Genomic DNA, 23573 nt, shown 5'->3' on the forward strand with positions numbered 1-23573 from the left:
CTCATTCAAACAAAGATATTCAAGATATTACTGCTAATACTGTATCTGAGCAATCAGAGCAATCAGCAACCAATATACGGTATGTCCACCATGTTTCAATATGTGAGAGTCCATTATGGCTGACTGCAGAGGATGTGAGGTTAAGTGGTGCCAGTGGACACAGAGAAGAAGGAGGGAGGCCGACACGCTGACAGCTGGTACGAGTGATTAGACTGTGTAGTGATGCAGGGAAGGCATCAAAGCTCTTTAAGGAGAATCCCTAGCAGAGAGGAGGCAAGGACACACACGCACACCGAATCCTGATACACAACTTCCTGGTTGCTAAAACTGCCTTCAGTGAGCGCACAGGCCCAACAGCATGTAGGCTGCACGGGCCATCTGTCATTCTCAGATGCATCACCAACCAATGGATTATCAGTAGCTCTGCCCCAGGACACACACACACACACACACACACACACACACACACACACACACACACACACACACACACACACACACACACACACACACACACACACACACACACACACACACACACACACACACCATCCCCCTAACCCTAACTATGGCATACTGGTAATACATGAGAATGAGTGGTGTCATTAGATTAGATTGGGTGTGGAAGTTATTGGATCTCATTAATCCCTTACACTAATGACTACATAATTGCTAATGTGTCAACTGTTCCGTTGTACTCTATGTTACTGTGTTACTTGTGTGTTACATTAAAGACATTTTATACTAATCTCTACTGTGTGTTCAGTCACTTCATGGAGTATGTTGGTGATGAGCTCAGAAAACTAGAGCAGTGGGAATGCTTCAGAAAGGTCATTATTATTTAAGATACTTGAAGTAAACATTCTAAAACACAGGTGGTGCTATAAAATGTTACCACATAATTAGTCATAATGTTCATCAGAGAGGGAAAAAGGAGGAAGAAGACAGAGCGTGAGTGACTCATGGTCAGTCTGCTGCCCCAAAGAAACACAGTGTACAGTTCAATAAGGATCTTCAGCCACACACACACACACACACACACACACACACACACACACACACAAACACTGGGAGACTCTGGATTACGGTAATCCAGGAACAGGGGGGGTATTTTTAGGACTTCATGATCAGTGACAAACAGGATGCAACAATTGAAGAAAAGTCATATGACTCAACTGGATTTTCGTGGAACAGAGTTAATTACGTAGCTTCTGGCAGGAACCAAAACGAATCAGCTAATCATGAAAAAACAGAGCTACTGTAAGTGTTGGCATCAATAAAAATAACTCTGCCCTATTTTTCTACACTTAGTGGATCCTTCAGCAAGTTAATAACTCAATTAAACTAAATACTGTAAGTGGTAGTCTTTCAATAGAACCATATCTGCAAATAAATTCAATAAAAATATGGTATTTATGATACACGTAACAATTCATCAAATTAAATAAAATAAAAAGATGTACATAGTATAAAATAAATTTACTCTAATGTGAAGAATTTGGATAGAGGAAAGTTTGGCGGATGGAGGGCATACGCATGATTGAACAAGACCAGGGGAGCCTGACTAGCTCTGTAATTATCAGAAAGGAGGGTCAAACAAAGAGGCAAGAAAACACATTATAAATCGCTGTGTGAAATACAAAGATCATTTGATTGAAGAATATATCATCAGCCATGACAATGAATACAGAGACGGAGCAGACAAAAACCCTCATCGGCCGTTTTCACACACTGCAGCCCTTAACCTTGTGGAGACAATAATCACATTTTGGTGTTTGTGGTCGTTATGATTAATGAGGCCAAAGATGGACAGTGAGAGTGAAAACTGATCCCAGATAACCTGATTTGTAGAGTTCATGTTCTGTAGTGTACGAACAGAGAATCAGCTCCACAGCAAAAGAGAGAACAGGGATGATTATCTTTTTTCTCATGTGTTAATACTTAAATGTGAATGATGTAAAGTTCAGTCACCGTAGACTCACCAAGCAGAGTATGATTTAATATGTAAAAAAAATACTGTAATTCTAACATGCTACATATATAACTCATAAATGTCTTAACAACAACCTGCTGAAATATATCTATATGCATGCTTTTATATTATGACCAATAAAGACCAGAGCTGCATTTTTGAACACAGTACTACATACTGTTCATATTCAGACCCTTCACAGTATCTCCTCATAATTAGTCTCTATGATGAATCATAATTTATTTTTCATTCAGATATCTTTCATCAGTCATTAACAAATGGGTGATTATTCCGTAATTCATCTTTCAGGAAGCAGAGAGAGTTTCTGTATTTGTTTATGGAGAACAAACATTTACAATCATACAGTTGTTACCTAAAACAGGAGAACATAACAACCATAATGATTTCAATGAATGTTATTGAATGTGCAGGAGGCATTTTTTAAAGACGTTTTTTGAATTCCTGAATAAACATGGGGAAAATTGTATGTATAAGAATGTATATCAACTGCACTTAAAAAAAAAAAAAAAGTTGGTTAAATCATACAATATCTGACTACAAGGATAAAATGGTGTTTCGCCTGTTTGGGTCAAATTTGACGTGAAGGGTTAATTAAGCCTCTTACTTTCACTTTATATCACAGTGATAAGGGTATGATTTCAAATACAATGCACTACCATCAGTTTATGATATTTCTGATGTATTGTATGAAGATTTGTATTAAGCATGAAGATATTTTTTGTGTTCATACATACATATGTAACATATATAATATCTGCCTTTGTCACCCATCCATCTGCCACTCGATCTTGGATTTATCTCAGTCTTGAACCAAAAACTTTGCTGTTATGTGGAGTCAGGGTGTGGAGTCAATGCTGGAAATACTGACTGCAGGACAAAACAGAACACTGAGGCCTTCAATAGTCATAAAATGATCAATTACCCTTTTAGTATTACATAAACACAAGTGGTGCTCTGACGCCCCCAAGTGGGCAAAAAAACTGTCAGCTCAATTCCAACTTTAATAAATATTTACTGAAACCTGAAGACAAAAACTGAACTAATGTATCTTTAAAAGTATCTCTAAATGGTTGCTGTCTTTGCAGGACTGCTGAGAGAACTGTAGTCATTGTATGTCTGCAAACTAGAGATACAATCTTTTAAAAGTCTTTGCAGGGTTGTGTGGTTGTAGACTGATGAGTGTGAGTGCAGATCATTTAGGTTTGTTTCTGTCACCATGCAAACTAAAACAAATGCAGTTTCTTTGACTGAGAAGTTTTAATTCATACCTCCTTCGTTTCATTTGTTTTAATGATTCATGCTGCCTTTCTTGTTCTTAGTTTTAATGCTTTATGCAAAGCACTTTGAGTTGGCTTTATGCCACACAAATGAACTTTTGCTGCGTTGCTCTGTTTTTGTTGTACTGAAATTATGAGAAAACCTTTGAGAAAGAGAAAAACTGAGCCTTTATTATAATTTCTAATGTTTGCAATAACACAAATTATCTTTATACAGTATTAACTCGGTAAAACATTTTAAATTTGGATTTAATTTATTGTGAGAGTGGACTGTTGACTTAAAAATTGATCATGTCAAGTTTGTCTATCTACTACCTGTGATCATATGTTAATTACCAAATATTTGATTGTCAGCACATTTATAATAGAGTTTAAATACTGTCAGGAGACTCAAGTCAATATTAAGTTCATTTTAAAGAGTTATTGAACATGAGGTATCAAACACTTTCTTATACTGTGTTTCTCTCTTACTGATAACCAGCAGATTTTCATCTGAAGAAGTCCTGAGTCTGTCTACCAGTTCTAATTCATAAATGATATAGTTGATATTAAATTATTAAATTATTTCAGTCTTCCACAGAAATTCAGTGATCACAGTCTAGAAAATGTGTACATTTGTTACCAGGAACAGTGTAACACAGACAGAAAAATCAGTGAACAGCAGTAAAAAGGTCTCCACACATTATTCAGTGTCAGTAAGATTCAGACTGGAGAGGGCGTCATTGCTCAATCTGCAGGAATGTAAGAGGTTTCCGAACATCAACGTCCTCAACAGGAAGAGTGTCTGTCTCTCCACTTCATGTCCTGAGGGTCAATACCTATTTGAAAATCACTTTTGTTAGATACAAGAAATAAAATACATGTGTATATGTGTTTTTTTTTTTTAAATTGTGTATGATAAACAGTGTACTTGTCTTTACCTGTAGTAGGTGGGTTTGAACGGCCCGTGTTTGCTGATGCCTAGATACTTGGCCTGTCCATCTGTCATCTCTGTGAGGTGAGCATCAAACGCAGGCAGGTGGAGACTGGCCACATATTCATCTGAAAATGTATGCAAATTTTATGTATTGTTTTATACTATATAAATAATCAAATGTAACCATTTTTATGGTATAAAAGCTGAGGACGTGCCCATCTTCTTTGGCAGCAGGTAGACATCCTGTTTGTATCGTCCCTCTGGAGCATTGTACAGCTCTATGAGAGCCAACGCCTGAAACACAAAGGTCAGCCTCATGCGTGACATAACTACTGACACTTCCTCTGTGAAACTTTTGAAAAATAATGAATAAGATGCTGCTGGCTAAATCTCTGACGTGGACAAGATAAAACATATTTTTACACCTGAGTTGTAGCGGTGATGGAGAGGACGAATGAGGGCACTGTGGAGCAGCTCAGATTCAGCAAACGGCCCTGAGAGAAAATACCCAAAATAATGTAAAAGCAGCCACTTATAAAGACTGAAAGAAACTGCCATGTGTATAGTATAGTTAAACACAATCCTCAAATAACCATCTATCTTTACTCCTGTCAACCAGTTCCATTTAAAGGCGACATACGTTAACAATGATGTTCAGGTAAATCTGTTCCTGTTGTTAATCGGCATTAAGAGATTAATTTTGGATCAGATGTACATGGTTAGATATGGAACAAAAACACTGGAAAACAGTGCAGTGAAACAGTTTTGAATGCTTTGTTCTGACAGACATTCTGGACAGGTGTGCTATATATGTATCTGTTGTTACAGGCAAGACTGGAAATCTGTGTTAGATTCTCAACCTAACCACAACTAAACCATTATAGTGCTTAACCCCACCTAGCCAAAACTCCTGACTTAAAAACTATTGCTTTCAGCTTCATACCAAAACCTCTGAATCAATAAGTTCATATAAAACCATTTATCAGCCTATTGAATCATGTGTCTTGTCCCAACTTTCTGGTAGGCATAATGCACTTGGCCATAGCAACACATCTGCCATTAAACCTGGTTGGATCCATGATAGACTTTTTTCACAGAACACAGGTGTTACTAATGACATTAATGATGGCTCTATTGTACTAAAGTGTCCCACTCAGACATGACATTGAGCCAGCATACACAATACCATCGATAACTTAATTATTTACACCTGTGCTTTTCCCCACTGTGACATGTCAAAGTGTGTGTAATTGCAGCCGTTTTTTGACTTTATTTTGAAATTCATGCTTTTATTTTGAAATGATAAAAACCCAGAAGCTTTAACACAGAGACTGGAGAGCACATGTAGCAGTGGTGTTTCCTTGCTAGTTTGTTTATCCTTTTTATTTTCATTCCAAGTTTGTGGTCTTTGCTGCAAATTTTTGAACATGTTTATTTGAAGAGACATATTTTTTGACCGTGAAGATTGCCTCTGGGTATGACTCTGCCGTTGATTGAAAGCAGGCTAAAGTGGTCAGTATGACATTTGTTCTTTATAGGTATTAGCTACAGTGCTAATTAATGCTATTTGTGTAATAACTGATATTGTTTTTTATTTGTCTGAATGTATTTTTAGTTCTACGGTGTGAATAAACATCAGTGAAAAGAACAGGAGTCTCGCATCCAATCAATGGGCGGCATAGTGTGTTTCATGAGAAAAGACTATTGCACTGTTTTTTAGTGGTGTGTTAGCTCTGCTGTGTGCTAATAGACTGCAGGCAATTACTAATTTTACAGGCAATAAGTCTAGTGTACATTGTTGAATTAAGAAACTGAACCTGCAACCAAATCATTTTACCAAATTTGGCAAAAAAAACCCAGGAAAAATGCTATCAAAAATACATTTCATTCAGAGCATTTAAATTCTAGTGATGCCTACACATGTTGTGCATACTTTTAGATAAAGCTTTAACCTCATTCATCAGACAAATATCACTTATAATAATAATGTCTACATTCAATACAGACAGTTATTTATTTATTTTTTTTAAGAAAAAAAAAATTGGTGTTATTGATTTTTTAGTCCAGGTAACTGTTTCTCTTTCAATTTAGTAGGTAAAGGACAGGTTCTTTCCTCAATCAGTAGTCAGGTGCACAAATGAACACTGAAAGAGATTTTGCACACTTTAATTATTCTTCTTCTTCACACGGGCCATTAAAAACGCTTGTTAATGCGCTTCCAATTTAAGTGATGAGGTACCATGTACTAGTCCAAATACTTGGGGTTCATCTGCTTTTAATATGCATGATGATAAATAAAAATTAGATGCATGCTTTTACTTGAAGTTAAATATTCTAAATCAACATTTTGTATCAAGTGATTTAAGTGTTTTGTGTGTGTAATAGATGTGATGGCGTGCGAAAAGCAATTTATTAGCATGAGCCTCTTCAGTATGACCAAGACCTCAGTTCAGAGCTCACTGTGGGGCTATATTTGACCATAAATGTGTTTAGTTTTGGTGCATTATCCTTTGATGCTCGTATATAATAATAATAATAATAATAATAATAATAATAATAACAACAGTATCATCACCTCAGCCAGCAGGACTATTCTCTTGCCATCAGGCCATATAACATGGTCCACCTGAGACCTCACACGCTCCCACCTCAGCTCACCAGCCCGCAGACTTGCCTGAGAAACAGAGCCATCATTTTACACACACCGGCCTGCACACACATAAAAACATGCATAGACACACACACACACACACACACACACACACACACACACACACACACACACACACACACACACACACTGTTCACACCAGGTCTATCTCTGTGTTGGAGTGTCCCATGTTGCAGACGATGCAACCATTCTTCATTCTGTCCAGATGTTCCCTCCCAACCACGTTTTTATTGCCTGCAGATAAAACAGACGTGACGTATAACATTAATACTGTGTTAGAAAGGTAACTGAACTGTGTTAATAACAGTATTATAGTATGGCTTGTTAGAGAACAGCAGATACCAGTGCAGGTGATGACCATGTCTACCTGTCTGACCACTTCACTCAGTTTGATCACTCTGAAGCCGTCCATGCTGAGAGGAGTAGAGGATGAGACAAATATTACATGACATTGTGTTACGAGGGGACAACCACACTCCACATCTGTGCTGATAAAAGCTCCGTCTGTTCATACCTTGCCTGAAGGGCACAAATGGGATCCACCTCTGTGACGTACACAATAGCGCCCAATGCCTTCAGGGCAGCACAGCAGCCTTTGCCAACCTGCAAACGGAGGAAAAGTAGTTGGTGGAGTTTCACACAAAGTGACACACTGAAAGTCTGTAAAGCAAAAATTTGACATTTGTTTGCTTTTAAAGTTAAGGCATACACTATATGACCAAAAGCATGCAGACACCCAAAAAGCATGAGACCTTTCACAGCAAAACATTACACTCATGCAGTATTTTAAAATAGCGGTGGAAATAGTTATTACATCATTGAAATTGAAACAGAAACTGGAGGTAGCTCAAAACTATAGTAAAGTACTTTACTCGAGTAAATGTACTTAGTTACTTTCCACCACTGGATTATCACAGGCTTTAATGTGCTGCTGTAACAGCCTCTAGTCTCCTTGGAAGACTTTCCATGCAATTTTGCAAACCAGCTGCAGGGATTTGCTCCAGTTCGGTTAAAAGAGCTTTACTGAGGTTTGGCGATAATTGCAGTTGGTGTTTGAAATAATCCCAGAGGTGTTAGATTGGGTTGAAGTCAGGACTCTATGCAGGACAGTCTAGTTCTTGTAGACCAAAACCATTTCTTCATTGACCTGGCTTTGTCCAGGGGGTTATTGTCACATTAAAATGCAAATCTTTCTCAAACACAGTGGTGAGCACATTGTCTAAAATCTCAAACATTCAAACGACAGAAAGAACACAGAAGTGTGAAAACAGGCTTGCTCACATATATTGCACATATATTGGACAGTGGGACTGGATACACTATTTTTTTTACTGACCTCACCATATCCACACACTGCCACCTGTTTTCCACCAAACATAACATCAGTGGTTCGCTTCAGCCTGAAAGTAGAGTTCAACACAGTCAGGTCATTGATCTCCAGTGTTTTCACCTGTTCATCTTCACAACATGATTCATTACCCATCCAGTATGGACTCTTTGCAGCAGTACAGGTTGTCAAACTTCTGCTTGGTCACTGAGTCATTAACGTTCATAGCAGGAACACATAGCCGGCCTGCTTTTGACAGCTGGTACAACCTGAAATACAAGTAGAGAACCGTTTGTGTAGTCTGGACAATGATTTTATGAACTCATGGAAGATCATTCAAGCTTTGTGTAAAACTGACCGATAGACTCCTGTAACACTTTCCTCCACGATGCCTTTGATCTTCTTGAACCGGCTCGGGTACTTCTTATAGATCCAGTGGGTCAGGTCACCACCATCGTCCAGAATCTGACGAGAGAGAAAAAAACAAAGAGGTTTATGGCTCTCCATCAACATAGCCCTTAAAACTTTGGTTGTTAAACACACTGAACTGGGAAAATCGTTAAAGGCATAGTTCACCAAAATGCAGGAAAACTTATTCTATACAGATAGCTTCCGTCTGAACTTTGGTGATATGGTCTGTGACTTTATTACTTGGTTTTTGGAGCTCAAACCATCAAAATGTTACATCAAAAAAATTAACAATAACTTATTGTTAAGTACTTAAGTCCACAGACTAAACATTTAGTTTTACTACAGATTTCAACGAAATGACAGGAAATTCATATTTATTTGTACAGAAAGTCACATTACAGTTTTTGTCCGATGTTAACTGGACCATGTGAACTTTGTATACACAGTAAAGTAAGAAAAAGTGACTAAAACATTCACTTTAGCTAAAAAATCTTTAAACATGATAAAATATAATTCCAAAAAAGATCTAAAACTGAGAAATAATAGAATTTTTGTACTAATTAGTCAAAAATATACATTTTTAGGGATACAAAAATGTATTGTGTCTATACTACAATTAGAATATCTGCATATTTTAACCTTTGGGTGAATTTTAATTTTGATCTTGACTAAACTGTCTTTCTCCCTGTGACAGATAACTAGTCGGGGTCTGGTCACAGTACCATGTTGGGTTGCCAGGAATCAGTTCCGATACATCGCTCAATACACCACCAGAAGTCTTCCTCTGACTCTCCCCGCCACGCAAACACTGGAGTGCCTGAGAGGGAATGAGGGGTAAAGACCAACTGATCTAAAGACAAAGTCAGGAAGTATGAAGAAAAAAAAATGAGCCAGGTGGAGGCGCCACAGACAGTCGTACCTGCTTCAACCAGAGCTGCAGCCACAGTGTTCTGAGTGGAGAAGATGTTACAGGCCGCCCAGCGACACTGAGCCCCCAATGCAGACAGAGTCTCAATCAGCACCTGCAAGAGACCACTAACACACTGAGAGTATGTCTGATGCAAAGTGACTAATGATGCATTATGAGAAAATATAGTATAATAACAAATACATGAACATGAATTGTTCAGTGTCTGTGTGTCTCTGTGTGTGTATGTGTGTGTGTTAAACTCACTGCTGTCTGTGCAGTGATGTGTGTGCAGCCCACAACTTTAGCTCCAGCCAGAGGCTTCTCCCCTCCTGCTCTTTTCCTCAGGACCATAAGCGCTGGCATTTCTAAATATCACAGATGGTGACCGAATCACTTTCAATTTGAGAAGGACATCATGATTGCACACATATTATGTCTTCATATTCTTATTTTTATCTCCTCTTCTTGGTTGTCACTTCACTTCTCTTCTCTTCTCTTCTCTTCTCTTCTCTTCTCTTCTTCGATGGTTGCTGTATGAATAGTTATTTTGTATATTTCGTGAATACCTAAATAGTGGTTTACAGAGTCTGTCCTCACCTTGCTCTGCGATTTGGATTTCTCTGCGTCCGAAATCAGCATGTTTGATGTTTTTGATGCAAAAGTCAGAAGAGCCCTTGGAGGTCTTCTGAAGCTTGTCTCTGGGAGAGGACCCATCCTCAGAGCTGTCACTACACACTGCAGCACAGAAATCAGGTTTAATGTATAAATATGATCAGCTGATATGATGTAATGTCAAAAATCAAACATGCTTTACAGATTAATACAGACACACGTGATTTGTTGGATTGCTTGTATAGTGTGAAGTGGCTCAAGTTTCCAGCCGTAGTTGTTGTTTGTAATGCAGTATTCAGAATCAGACTCCAGCTAGGTGACTCTTTTCTCTGAATCTTTGAAGTCTGAATAAACCGCGGCAGTGATTGACATGTTTGAGAAAGGCTCACAGAGCCGATTAGGACCAAATTAAAGAGACTTAATTCTTCAGAAGACTTTTTCCTTTTAATGAAGGTTTAGCTGAAGGAGAAAGCAGCCAGGCTAATCCTTGGGGCCTGTAGTTCTCGTGCTGCTGGGATCAGAATCAGGATCCATTTATATATCAAAGACATGTGACCAAGCTTAAGAACGTGTGTGTGTGTGTGTGCGTGTGTGTGCGCGTGTGTGTGTGTGTGTGTGTATTTGTGTGTTTACTTGTTTGCTTACCTGAACTGTAGCTGTCTGTAGATGACTGTGAGATGGACTGAGACAGTGAGCGGTGACCTGCCTTGATGGGACGTTTGTTGAATTCTTGTTTCTGGTCAGTCAGCTGTAGTTGCTGAAACACATAAAACAAACAGAGTTAGACTGAAAAAGGCACAAAGTGTCAGCTGTAGGTCACAGGTGGAGCAACTGAACACCTCAATGCTTAAAACAGTTTACAAAATTGCACGAGTACCACACTTCACATGGATTTTCTTAATTTCACCATTTCACTGCTCTCATCTGTCTGCTGCTGTCTCACCATCCAGTGTGGCTGTTTGAAGGCTGGGCTGCTGCCACAGGAATCCCACTTGGCCATGTCTGCTCCCTGGCTGCTCACTCTACCTCTGCTGCCTGAGCCTCAAGCTTCATGTCCAGCTCAAAAAAAAAAATGACTGGAGGCTTACTGTGGGGCTTATTCCCTCCTACTACAATCTGCTGTTTCTATTGTGGGAATTTTGATGTTTTTCTTTCTTTCTTTCTTTTTAACCTACGTGTATGGATGCACGCACACAACAACCCAGGCACCCCACCCCACGCTAGTCACACAATGCCACAAAAATAGGAACATATCCAACTTTACTGTTAGCATATAACTGGAATATCAACTATTTTTGTATTTGTTCAGTGTTGAATTGTTCAGTGCTATATTGTATGTGTGCTCATGCTTTTGCATTCAGAGCTTAAAACCCAATAAAAACATACGTATTAAAAACAAAAACAAAAAAAACACAGAAAAACAACAGAAACATATCAGTGTTTGCAGGTTTGATGGGATAATTACATAGTTAAGCTGGTTGCTCTGCTTTCAGAAAGGATCAGCATACTCAGCATTATTATAGTCTTATACAAATATACATTCAGATCTGCACACACACACACACACACATACACGGAGTATGAGAACACATGAGCATATTGTATAATGTCTTTTGTGTCTCTGGGGGGAAAATAACATCATCAAAACATCATCAGGGTTATTTTGGCCTTAACTTTTAATTTTTTAACAGAAAGCCTGTGTTACAAAAATGTTTATTTAAATAATAAATCACTGGAGTATCCCTTCAAGCAGTGTACTGTAAGTACTCTATGTCACTCCATGTCACACTGTGACCTCTACAAAATGGCATCTTGAGCTTTTTGTCACTTTAAAAGAAAGTCAGACTGACTGTTGGTTCAGATGAAAGAGGCCAAAAGGAGAAAAGTACTATTCTATCATTTCTATTCAAAGACCCCGAATGATTATATACAATTTTTTTTATGGATAATCTCCCATTAATCTGAAATGCAAACAAATAAAAAGAGAGAAACATGATTTTCACTCCTTGTGCTAAAAAAAATAAAGCATAAATACTAAAATTTGTGCGCATCAGGTCAGAACCATACACATGATTTTTGTTTAAAAAAGGCAAAAAATTGAAATGTTTGCACTACAGTCTTTGCATTTGCTGTGAAATTTACATTTTGTGCAGAATAGTTGAATCCAAATAATTCAGAATTATAAAAATAAGAAGTTAGGTCTCGGTGACATGCAAACAAATATCTGGATAATGAGGTGACCCTGTCTATTATCAACAAGGTATGAGTGAAAAATCCTGAAGTGACTTTTCATCACATCCATGCCAGACTGAAGAATAAAGTCAAACTATGATTGCCAGTGACAATTTCAATTATTTCAGAAATAATCTGGGACTCAATCTGGGTATAAGGTGTTAAATCTGAAACTCTGTATTATGATTGAAAAACCCCATATAATGATTATAATGGCATTATAATCTGCCTCTCACTATTGTAAATCACGCAGCTGCATGCGGATTGCTTCTTATATTGTACACAGCCATTACTGTGTATCTATATGGATAACATATAAGACTCCACATTCACGTCTAATGCCTTTAACTAATGACATTTATTAAAGATGCATAAGTGAAGTAAGAGAAGGAAGGCATCATGACCAGGAAGGATTAAGTGCAGCATCTTTCATGTGGTGCTGCCACTCAAATTGAGCTCTCACTTCCTTATTAGGAGCAATTAAACCTGAGATGCTTATGAAGGTTTTCAACAAGCATGCCTGCAGGGGTTTCTGACCAAACTGCTCTGATTTAATTTGTTTTGGGTTTTTTTTTTATTATATGACATCATAAATAGGTTTCCTGTTGGCCTAAAGGTTTAAGATGCCAACCATGTAACAAGCATTGTCCAAGACCTTTGTTGCATGTCATCTTTTTGTTCTCTCAGTTCATGTTATCACTTAGCTGTTAACTATCTGATAAAGACAAAGAAACAAAACAAGAACATTTCAACAGACACACAAAGTACTCACAAACTACAGAAACAGTTGCGTCATTGTTCACTTTGAGACTTTTGTGACCTTTAGACAGGGTGATACACTGAGGTCGATAAAACGATTTCTAACCAATTACCATTAGCATATTTTAACACATTTCACATAAATACATTTTTTGTGATCCTCTTTTCTTCGCAGGAATCCAAGAATCATTAAGTAATGATCACTTGAACACAATTGCGTGAATCCAGCATGTATTTCATTGCACTTACTCAAGCAGCTGCTTAATCTTTAACACAAAACGTCATTAAACTTGGAGTTACTTGGACAAGGGTGAACATTAACTTAATGACATAACCATATCAGTTTGAATTCAAGCCAGCAGTTACTGTGTAAGTACAAAGAAAGCCAATAATTTATGGCCTGAGAAAGTGTGAATTTCTAAACAACTTTTTTGTCATTTCTTCTTAGCATTTAGAGTCAATTAAACCCAGAAGTCAAGGAAATTCATAGTTTTAGAGGTTCAAAAAGGATGATTTGCATATTCCTATTAAAACAGCTTTGTACCAGTAATTCCACTGAATATTTGACTTTCTGCCCTCTAAAAGCAAACTCCAAAACCTCATTCACATCAAGAGAACAACAGTGCCTCTAAAACAATGATACCTTGATGCAGATGGACTGCACTGCCTCCTGGTCCTTGGCTTTAGTTGTGTTCACTAGACTGTATACTTTCTTCATGCTGGCAGAGCACTCTAACAGCGACCACGCAAAGAGACCTGCAGAGCTGCAAGCTGATGGTGTCAGACTGCAGATTGGTTACAGAGTTCCCAGAGTGATGCTTTAAGCCACACCCTCGCCCAGCAGGCACAGGTGACAGGTGGAGAGAGGATAGAGGGCAAGAAAAGTGATCTTTGTGAGGCTAACAGCAGGGAACTCTGGGAAAATATAGCGGAGGAACAAGTTAAAGATGACGAGGAGAACATGAGCTGTAAAGGAGAGAGAAGCTCAGTTGAGTGTTACTTGAGGCCACAGATGAATATAAGTACATACAGCAAAACGCACTCTGCTCTCAGGCTATGTATTAAATAGAGAGCAGAAAGACGTTTGTTATTGAGAGAAAGAAGAGGGCAGTAGCTACAGAACAGAAGAACCAGCCAAGTGAAAAAACACAAGCCTTAGTTGAATTCAAGGACACAGAAGGCAGCTTTGGTTTCTTCAAATAAATCAGACAATAGAGCAGAATGACTCTTTGTTGTCTGTCTGCTAAATGACTAAAGCAGCTCTGCAGGGCTACTAGAGGTCTGGCTGAGTGGTACTGAAAGTACTAAAAGTCCTGAGAAGTCAAATTCTGAGTTTAAAGACATGAACATGTACTAAGCAGGAAAGATCTAATATAGGACATTATCAGGTTACATTATGGGAAAAGTAGTGTGAGTGTTTCGGAAGCTCGACCTACGCAAATCAAACATAGTGGCCAAAGAATTATATTTTACCATCTTTTTTAGATCTTTTACAAGTCCTCTAACTTTTTGTAGGTGTAATATAAATTGTTGGCATCAAGTCTGTTAATATCTTCTCAGAAGGACAAAATGAGCATAACGTATGTGTGGGTGTGCTGGTGAAACATTCATAGAGGCCTGCATGTTGCAACTAAAATCATTAACAGCCTAAATTAATGCAGATTCACGCTTCCTGCAGATGCATGTCCTATACAATGTCTTGATCTAGAAAGGAATTACAAACTCAGTCAAAGTCAAGTAGTAAAGAGTCGTCTGTGCTCACCATGTCAGTCTTCAGAGCTTCAGTGACAAGCTCTCCTTTCCCGTCTTCTGTCATCTCTTCCCCCTCTTTGTCCTGACTTTGAGGTGTACATCTGCTCTCCGCTGCCTTTAGCATCTGCAGTACGTTTGGGCTGCATTTTACCTCCTGATATTTGCTGTTCTCCTCTGTGGCAGGTCCATCCAACTCTGTGTGTGGTGGAGGATACTCATCAGTTAGTGTCAGGTATTCACAGGAGGCTCTCATCTGCTCTTTCTCCTCTGCCATGACTCCACCGGCAGCTGCTGATGAAGTGGATCCAATTCCTGCTCAGGTGATCTAACAGCAAGACCAGGGAATAGCTCAGCCATGCCCACATGCATGTGATATTACCTCCTGCAAGGAGCATGTTTACTCTAAACAGAAGCAGCTCTTGGGTTAGTTTGACTAAACGTAAAGTGGATAATTAGCTCTGGATGCAGTGTGTACAGGGTAAACACTGAAGTGACCTCGGCTGTCTGCCACAGAGAAAATATAATTAGGAAATGTAGGAATATAACTTATTTCTATTAAACTGCCACAGACTGTAGGTGGATGCTGTGTTTTGATGTGCTTTTCTGTTTATGCTAAAAGAAACTTTTACTTACATTACTTATTTCATTCAGGTGTTCAGACATTTAGACATGCTAAGATGCTTCTTGTTTTTGTGTTGTCTTTGATAACACAGAGTCAGTTTACCATGACTGCGACGACACGACGAGTGCAATGCAAACAGACAGTTACATTATAAACAAGCAGGCATCCTGACGTGTTTACATTATACAACACCCTTATCAATAGTGGCCCCGTGGTGACCAACCACTTCCCTTTATGCCTGAAAGACGAGAACTGTACCAACGCAGAACTAAACCGTCATCAGTGGAGGGTGTTATTTCTGCTGCAGGAAACCACACAAACCACTTTATATAGTGTTGTGCTGAAACTGAAGCGTCAATTTTAGTTTACAGGAAGTCATAAAAGGTAAATATCTGACAGCTTTACTGGCAAGTTGTAGCAAGTGCAGAAACAGGCAGATATGATTACTGTATTTCATTTGAGCTGCCTCTTTTTCTCTCTCCGAGCGACTGACAGGCATAGTGTGTGCTGCCCGGAGGTGCAAAACACAACAACATAAACATCTATTAGTATCAATTATTGCAAACTAAAGAATCCGTCAGCCATTTAGAATTAGTCTCCATACAAATCCAAACAATTTTGGAAAACACAAAAAATCCTCATTAAGATTTAAGTGCATCTCTGTCCCACGTCCTGTCTACTGTGCACAAATACAGTATCTTCCCATTTGACTTGAACTGCTCTAAAATACTGCTGCTTCAGGTATGAGGAACCAGGAAGACTTTACATTTTACTTTATCAATTAAAAACAGAAAATCGAATCTGTTGGAAGTTAACATGCAGTTTTACCTCAAATGTGTTCTCTGTGGAAACTGGTTTTAATTCCGGATGTCGTGAGAATTAGTACAAAAAGTATAAATAGGAGCATTGTGTAATTTAGGTTATTACCTTTTTTGAATCTGAAGTACATTTTATGTAAAATCTGTGTGTTCTTAGTAGATCTTAGTTCTTTGATACGAGCCACTAATAACTTGGATGTGTTGTTTTAAAGAAAGTATTAGTTGTTAGTGCTGTGGTCGTGTATCTTTTCTAGTCTACCATTTTAGAGAAGTTTGTTTTCTTTCACAGTCTTTACAAATTAAATGTTTCACAAGTGCATGTTGCAACAAAATGGGAATAGTAATAATTGTCAGGCTTCTGCCACTGAACTTTCAGGTGCAGAAGCATGAGACATTTTGGCTCTACCACTAGAGGGCAACACAGGTCCACAGGGTCCAGAGGACTTTTCCCACAGCTAAAACAGAGAAACCTTCTGTCTTTTCTTTGCTCAGTGTGAAGATTTTAGTTTGGTTCCTTCTGGTCTGTTTCTGTGTCTTGACAGGAAGCAGGAGAGTTTTATGACTCAGACCTGAGGGAGGAGCAGTGGGAGAGAGAGAGCAATGCTGCATCCAATCCTCCCCCTCCTGCCAAATCTTTCTCTGTTTCTCATTTCTATTCAGTGAAGGAATTTCAGACTGGGGTGTTACATTAGGAGAGGTATAAAAATGTTCCTGTTAGTACCCACTGGGGTGTCCACAAAGGTTCTTTTTGTATGTGTTGTTATAGCCAGGAAACCAGCCTGCTTTTGCTGTTTTTCCTCGCAGTAGTTCTTATTTTCTTCTACTACCAAGTTGTTTTTTTTTATCACAGAACATCTATAGTTCAAAGTTCAAGTTCAAGTCGTATGCATATACATACATTTTAAAAAACAGTTGTTCATTTAAATGACATCCTTATTGGCATCAAATGGCATCCTTATTATTGTTATCAGAAGGACAACAGTAGTGAGGAAACTCAACCAGAAAGAAGTTGGGTAGCAATGCTTGTGATCATTTAAGTTCCTGTTGTGTCCTGTTAGCTGTAAAGACAGATAGTTTTGGTACAAGATTAACACATTTGTCACACCTTTACCATCATCTACACTCTGCAGGAAGTGTTTTTCAAGCTGCTGCTCAGTTACCAGCACACATTACGCCTTTGTCAACCATTTTTAATTCATCAGAGTCAGATTGAGCAGGGTAAGGATTTCCTCATTCTCCTCATTTTCGACAGTGTTTCTTGCACAAACTGCAACCCTGTTTTCTTGGGGTTTTTTTAAACTGTCATGCTGATCTGCTCCTCTGGGTGTCCCATCTGTCACTGCAGTTTGCAGTTCCTCATAAGGCAGCAGTAATAGGAAATGGGCAAAAGTCCAGCTCAGTCTTATGAATCAGCCTCAATGCACTTACTCTGTAAACTAACCAGTTTAATCCTGTACACACATGAGCGACAAATAAAAATGGCACTAAATATAATGTTCTATCATTATCTCTTTTATTATAATGTTTTTGAGGAAAACATTTTAATATACGAAGGACGAGAGGAAGATATGGACAGATATCACATTTAGAATCATTGCACAACACATCAGCTTAATAAAGACTGGTTTAATCCAACCAGAGAGGAAGCATGCACCACACAAACACACTGATTTGCACACACACACACACACACACACACACACACACACACACACACACACACACACACACACACACACACACACACACACACACACACACACACACAAACCAAATTACACCTGTTAATAGCCTTTTACTCTCTCTCGCCTTAATTCAATTTGAAGAGACAGTTTCATTCAGACAGATTTTACATTTGGCTGTTTTTCCATGTTTCACAGCACAGTGTCACTCATTATGGTTTATGCAATAACATGTCAATAACAGTGTCTTTTTCTACAGCATATTATTCAAGACAAATTGATTTTAGGACAAAGTTAGAACTTTTACAGTTTGGCAGCGTTAAATCACGACAAACAACATACTGCACAAGCTTGTATAGAAGGAGCAAAGAGGACAACGTCCACACTCAATCAAAAGTACTTTTCACAATATACTACATTCACACGAGAATGCATTGACTGAACAGTTATAATACAATTCCATGTCTTTTTTTAAATCATTGAAAATTAAGTTCATGGTACACTTGTAAATGTAACATACACTTTCTTTTTCAATGGAAGTGGATAAATTCTACCATTGAAAAATAAATTAAGTGCACAATAAGAACACGCTCTATATTCCAGTATTTGTGTCATTGCATTTTACAAACTGCATCACATTAACTTGGACTCAGTCATAAACATAAGTCAATATTTGCACCCTCATCGTGCGGTGCGTATGTTCTTGTACTGGCACAGGAGCAGGTGCTTGAAGGTGTTTTTGAAGGTGGCATTGCACAGGGCGTAGCAGGCCGGGTTGATGGTGCTGTTGATGTAGCAGAGCCAGTAACCGATGGTCCAGAGAGAATTTGGGATGCAAATGGAGCAGAAGGTGTTGATCAAGACCATCACATTGTATGGTGTCCATGTGGCAACAAAAGCAACCAGGATGGCCATGATGGTGCGTGTCACCTTTTTCTCCCTGGAAGATGGGCCTTTCTTTTTCCATCTTGCCACAGCAGTCTGCTTTGTCACCTGGAAATAGAAAATAGTCTTTGATTTAGTTTTTTAATTAATATTTTTTAAAACAATATAAATTGTTTTCTTTTTCTTGGCCAATGTTGTTATGGCTAATACGTTAGCAAACAGTTGCCAATCCAGCTGAAAAAAATTAGCATTATCATTTTTTTCCTTGGCAACCTGATGGATGTAAGTCCAGTTTTTATGTGTCATTCGTGTGGTGTCACAATAATTCTTAAAATGAATTCTTGACTGTGAAAATGAATGTGAACACCCCCCTCAAGTCGAACCAACAGCTTGGAAAGTTGATAAAAGTTTTGGTAAACGACTTGCCAATAGTTGACGTCATATATGCAGAAACATGGCCGATGAAAGTATTTGGTTGATGGCAAGAAACGTTTTACTAATTCATGTAGTGCATACAATTTTTTTGGTCACATCTTATTTGTAATTAGGTATTAAGTTTATTGCTGTCCATGAGTGACCTAGATTAGTTAGAAAAGGTATTTATTTGCATTTACCCTGATAACAAGTCAGGTAAAGTAATAATTAAGTTGTTTTAGGGAATGTACTGGTGCAGAAACGCAGAGTCTCTGACAAAATACAACACATATTCTTTTTGGCATCCATGTTGTTCTCACATTACAATTTAAAAGCTGATTAACATAAAGTTGGAATAACAGTTTTCCAACATTGCAGCATTATTCTGCTTTGAACTCTGTTGTGGTGTCCACCAACTGCTGAGGGAAATATCTGGTTCTTTAGCTGTAGCTTCACTGGCTACTTTGTCTTTTTACGTTTTAGTGTGTATGAAAGAGGTGAGACTGAACCAAAAGACTAAACTTGAGGGCTGTAAAACCAAAACAATGAAATTAAAGATGCTCAAATGCTCTGTAAGATTTGAGGGGAGCAGCAGAGTCGGTTGATAATTTTCTGTGGTTTCATCACTATGAGCGACTCCTTTCATAAACATCATCGTCATTTGATCATTCTTAATTATTTTTTATTTTTAATTCTAAATTCATTCTTTATGTTAGTATAAGACTAAGAGTCCATGCTTGTTAACATGCTAGCATGCTCATAATGACAATACTAGTAAGCTGATGTTTGACTCTCACCATCGTAGTTAGCATGCTAACATTTGCTACTCAGCACCAAAATTAAATAGTTTTGCAGGTATTTGATTATAAATCGAAGTATTGGGACAAGTTGACATTTGGCCTGATGAAGATTAAAAGTTAAGGGACACATTTCCCATTTTATGACAATCCATCAACAGTCCACATATATGGTAACCATCAGTGTCAATCTCATGGTGATGCTGGAGGAAAATTCAGGGCATCACTAAAGTCTTAGAGATTTTCATGGCAGTAAATCCAATATTTATTGAAACATTGTTGAGAGTCCAATTTGGTCCAAAGTGGTGGACCAAATGAGAGACAGACATTGCCAAATCTAAAAATATTGATTAAAGCAGATTTCTGCTTGTTAACGGTAAACAAATGTACCTTAAACAGTGTCCTTGTGACCAGACTCTGTCTGTCTGCAGCTGAGGTCACTGGGGAAGGTGGCTGTGTTTGGTTCGTCTTTTTCCTGTCATTTGATCCTTTCTGTGATGAAGTAGAGACTTCATTGTCCTTAGATGTTGAAGCATGGATGTTGTCATCCATGGCATCAACCTGGTTTGTTTTTTCTTCTTTGCATGGGCTACTTCCATTTTGCTGCTGCAACATTCCCTTTTCCTTCCCATCTCCATCCTCCCCAGGCTCCTGTCTTGTTGTGATGCAGTTGTTCTGGCTCTCACACCCATCCTCCTGGCTGTGAGATGGGCCTTCACCCAAACTGGTACCTGAAGTCTTCCTGCTGTTCCTTCTCACGCGGCTGCGGCTGGCCTTGGAGATGCGCCAGTAGAGGTGGATCATGATGGCCACTGGCAGGTAAAAAGCTGCTATGGCTGTGCCAAATGTCACCACTGGGTTGGAGAAGAACTGGATGTAGCACTCACCTGATGGCACCGTTCTCTCACCTACGACGAACTGCCAAAACAAGATGGCTGGAGCCCACAGGATGAAGGACAACACCCAGGCTGCAGCGATCATCAAGCCTGCCATCTTGGTGCTGCGGCGTGCTGGGTAACTGAGAGGTTTGGTAACACAAAAGTAGCGATCAAAACTAATGATGAGCAGGTTCATGACGGAAGCGTTGCTGACAACATAATCGACAGCCAACCACAGGTCACACACTACCGCTCCCAAGGGCCAGTAGCCAATCACAATGTAGACAGTATAGAGGTTCATGGAGCAGACACCGATAATGAGGTCTGCACAGGCCAGGCTGAACAGGAAGTAGTTGTTGACGGTCTGCAGGTTCCTGTTCACCTTTAGAGAAACAACATGGAACAGGCTGTCAGATGCTAATCTTTTTCTACGATGTGATGTGTGTTTTCTCATTTCTATTAGATTACCACTCTGCACAGGGTTGCACATGCTGTATTTGTTCTCTATCTCTCTTCTTCACTGTGGGAGCTCCTTTCATGGTGTCCAGAGATGGATTTTAAATCACATTCATTAATCATTTATGATCAAAACAAGAAAATACAAACCTTTATAGAGAGCATGACCAGGATGTTTCCGATGACAGTGATCAGACTCAGAGATCCAGCCACCAGGATGATGAGCACTATCTCCAGAGTCGTATACAGGCTCTTAGAGAATAGGCCAGCGGTGACAATGCTGCTGGTGTTGGCGGTGTGAGATGAATTTGGAGTCTCCATTCTGTCTGTTCTTGGAAGTCCTTCTCACAGAGGCTTCAAGCTCGAGTCACATTTGTGCAAAGTCTGCCAAAGACAAAGAAACAGCAACTGTTTTAATTTTTTTAAAGTGGTATGAATGTGTGTGTTTGTGTGTATTCACCTGTCAGCGTAGTCACAGAGGCAAAATTGTGCGTAACTTTCAGCGTGTAAACAGTTGGCAGGTGTTTGAATGTTTTTGAGCTTACAGCTCGGCCCAGGTGTGACCGATGGACAGGTGATCAAATAATGACTCCAGCAGCTGTGTTTAAAACATATAGCAGTGTCCCACATCATCCTGTCAGGAATTACACATTACAGCTGGTTCAGAGTTAATACAGTTGTGTTAACTTTATACCAGTACTGTAAATAGTATCTGATGCTATTTAAATAAATATATATTTTTAAATAATGCAGTCATCTATTTAAACTATTCTGCACTGGTTTGAGTTATATCTATGTTTGAGTTATATTGCTTCCTTGCCAAGCAACTATCTCCTTCTATATCTTAACTAACCTGAAAGTCATAAGGCTGATCAAATCTGACCTGACAGGTTGAACACAGTGATGTAACAAGGCTACCTACACCTCAATAGAGTTCGTTTGAATTTCCCATCCGGCCTTGAAAGTCACAAAATGCCCTTTGAGAGTATCTCATCTGTACGTGAGAGCCAATTCAAAAATGTCAAGTTGTCATTTTCTAACAACAGCTCTGCTTTCCTTGATGTAAAAAAGGTACTGCCATTTTCAAATTAAATTGTCATTTGGAGTGTTACCAAATGTGTGTGCATGCATGTGTGTGCACGCTCGGGCTTGTGTGTTTGCTCTTCGAAACAGATGTCTAAATAAGCCTTAATAGGAGACATGGTTTTGATGTCAAGACAGGACATGCTCTCTAAGGCTACCTGCAGACCATCATTTATGTTTACTGAGTGAGATACAAATATTTAAAAAACTGTTCTTTTGGCACTGAAACTGTCTGTTCTGTGAGTTATGAGAGACAGGTCCATTGCGTGTACAGACAGTTTTCCAATGGGGCTGCCCACGCAAAAAAATTCAGGCACTCATGATGCTGTTAGGTGCTTTGGATGTTAACAATATATGATATGCATACAAAAGTACCTGTTCTGTTGTGTTTCTAATATGTTGTGTAGTCAGAGTGGCCAAAGGCAAAACTGACAGCAAAACACCATAATTAAGGTAAAGTATGATTACCATACAAGAGGAGTAGTTACTATATGAAATTAAAAATCAGGAAACATCAGGAACAGGCCTGCAAATATACACAGTATAACAATGTGATAACAATGTATTCTGATCAGAAAATCAATGTAAAGACACTTAGATGGGACCATGAGGGTCAGTGTGCACTGGTAAAACCCTGTAAGTGACTCCATTAGGCCACATGATAACATCATACTGTACCTGAGAGATGTTTCCTTCCTGCTCTTACAGCCAGTTGAAACTTCATTACAGCATCTCTAACTCTATCACTTACTCATCAAAGACCCATTCTGGTGCTTTTCTGTTGCACATGACAAAGTGTGTGTGTGTGTGTGTGTGTGTGTGTGTGTGTGTGTGTGTGTGTGTGTGTGTGTGTGTGTGTGTGTGTGTGTGTGTGTGTGTGTGTGTGTGTGTGTGTGTGTGTGTGTGTGTGGCTGTCTGGCTGTCTGGCTGTCTGGCTGTCTGGCTGTGGGAGATCTCAGTTTAGTTATAATTCTCAGTTCCAGTCATAACAGTCTGAGATTATTGGGTTTTAGTTGTGAGGGTTAGGGTTAGGGTGTACGTACTTGTATAAATCATGTTGTGGGGACAGAAATATGTT

At 38.9% G+C, this 23573-nt stretch overlaps 2 protein-coding genes across 5 annotated transcripts; both read right to left on the minus strand.

The window, feature by feature from the left end:
- Positions 1-4186: 4186 nt before the first annotated feature.
- LOC133981488 (putative adenosylhomocysteinase 3) lies at positions 4187-17486 on the minus strand. Of its 4 annotated transcripts, XM_062420205.1 has the most exons (17): positions 17461-17486; positions 14871-15185; positions 10763-10874; positions 10103-10240; positions 9770-9870; positions 9515-9617; positions 9318-9412; positions 8543-8649; positions 8337-8453; positions 8194-8257; positions 7372-7460; positions 7200-7270; positions 6997-7091; positions 6762-6860; positions 4612-4680; positions 4402-4480; positions 4187-4311 (listed from the first exon to the last, which is right to left on the minus strand). In XM_062420205.1, exons 2-17 carry the CDS (start codon positions 15132-15134, stop codon positions 4187-4189), a joined length of 1728 nt encoding a protein of 575 aa, XP_062276189.1. In that variant the 5' UTR covers positions 15135-15185; positions 17461-17486. The 4 variants fall into 4 exon arrangements, with proteins under 4 accessions (XP_062276189.1, XP_062276192.1, XP_062276191.1 ...); XM_062420208.1 differs by lacking the exons at positions 14871-15185; positions 17461-17486 and adding an exon at positions 13806-13826 and having other exon boundaries at positions 10103-10233; positions 10759-10874; XM_062420207.1 differs by lacking the exons at positions 14871-15185; positions 17461-17486 and adding an exon at positions 13806-13826 and having other exon boundaries at positions 10751-10874.
- Positions 17487-18663: 1177 nt separating this feature from the next.
- LOC133982142 (muscarinic acetylcholine receptor M2-like) lies at positions 18664-21733 on the minus strand. The gene is made up of 3 exons (XM_062421073.1): positions 21563-21733; positions 20469-21338; positions 18664-18975 (listed from the first exon to the last, which is right to left on the minus strand). Exons 1-3 carry the CDS (start codon positions 21731-21733, stop codon positions 18664-18666), a joined length of 1353 nt encoding a protein of 450 aa, XP_062277057.1.
- Positions 21734-23573: the final 1840 nt, after the last annotated feature.

This window comes from Scomber scombrus, chromosome 6, assembly GCF_963691925.1.
Source record: "Scomber scombrus chromosome 6, fScoSco1.1, whole genome shotgun sequence".
NCBI classification, from domain to species: domain Eukaryota; kingdom Metazoa; phylum Chordata; class Actinopteri; order Scombriformes; family Scombridae; genus Scomber; species Scomber scombrus.

What these genes read in the sequence shown, in the direction of transcription:
- LOC133981488 (XM_062420205.1), bottom strand. Translation starts at nt 15,134, where the DNA reads ATGGCAGAGGAGAAAGAGCAGATGAGAGCCTCCTGTGAATACCTGACA. An exon ending in ACATCACTGCACAGACAGCA is followed by an intron (nt 9,618 to 9,769) that starts GTGAGTTTAACA and finishes GGTCTCTTGCAG; the next exon opens with GTGCTGATTGAGACTCTGTC. An exon ending in CCATCACCGCTACAACTCAG is followed by an intron (nt 4,481 to 4,611) that starts GTGTAAAAATAT and finishes TTTGTGTTTCAG; the next exon opens with GCGTTGGCTCTCATAGAGCT.
- LOC133982142 (XM_062421073.1), bottom strand. Translation starts at nt 21,733, where the DNA reads ATGGAGACTCCAAATTCATCTCACACCGCCAACACCAGCAGCATTGTC. An exon ending in TGGTCATGCTCTCTATAAAG is followed by an intron (nt 21,339 to 21,562) that starts GTTTGTATTTTC and finishes GTTTCTCTAAAG; the next exon opens with GTGAACAGGAACCTGCAGAC. An exon ending in TCACAAGGACACTGTTTAAG is followed by an intron (nt 18,976 to 20,468) that starts GTACATTTGTTT and finishes TTCTATTTCCAG; the next exon opens with GTGACAAAGCAGACTGCTGT.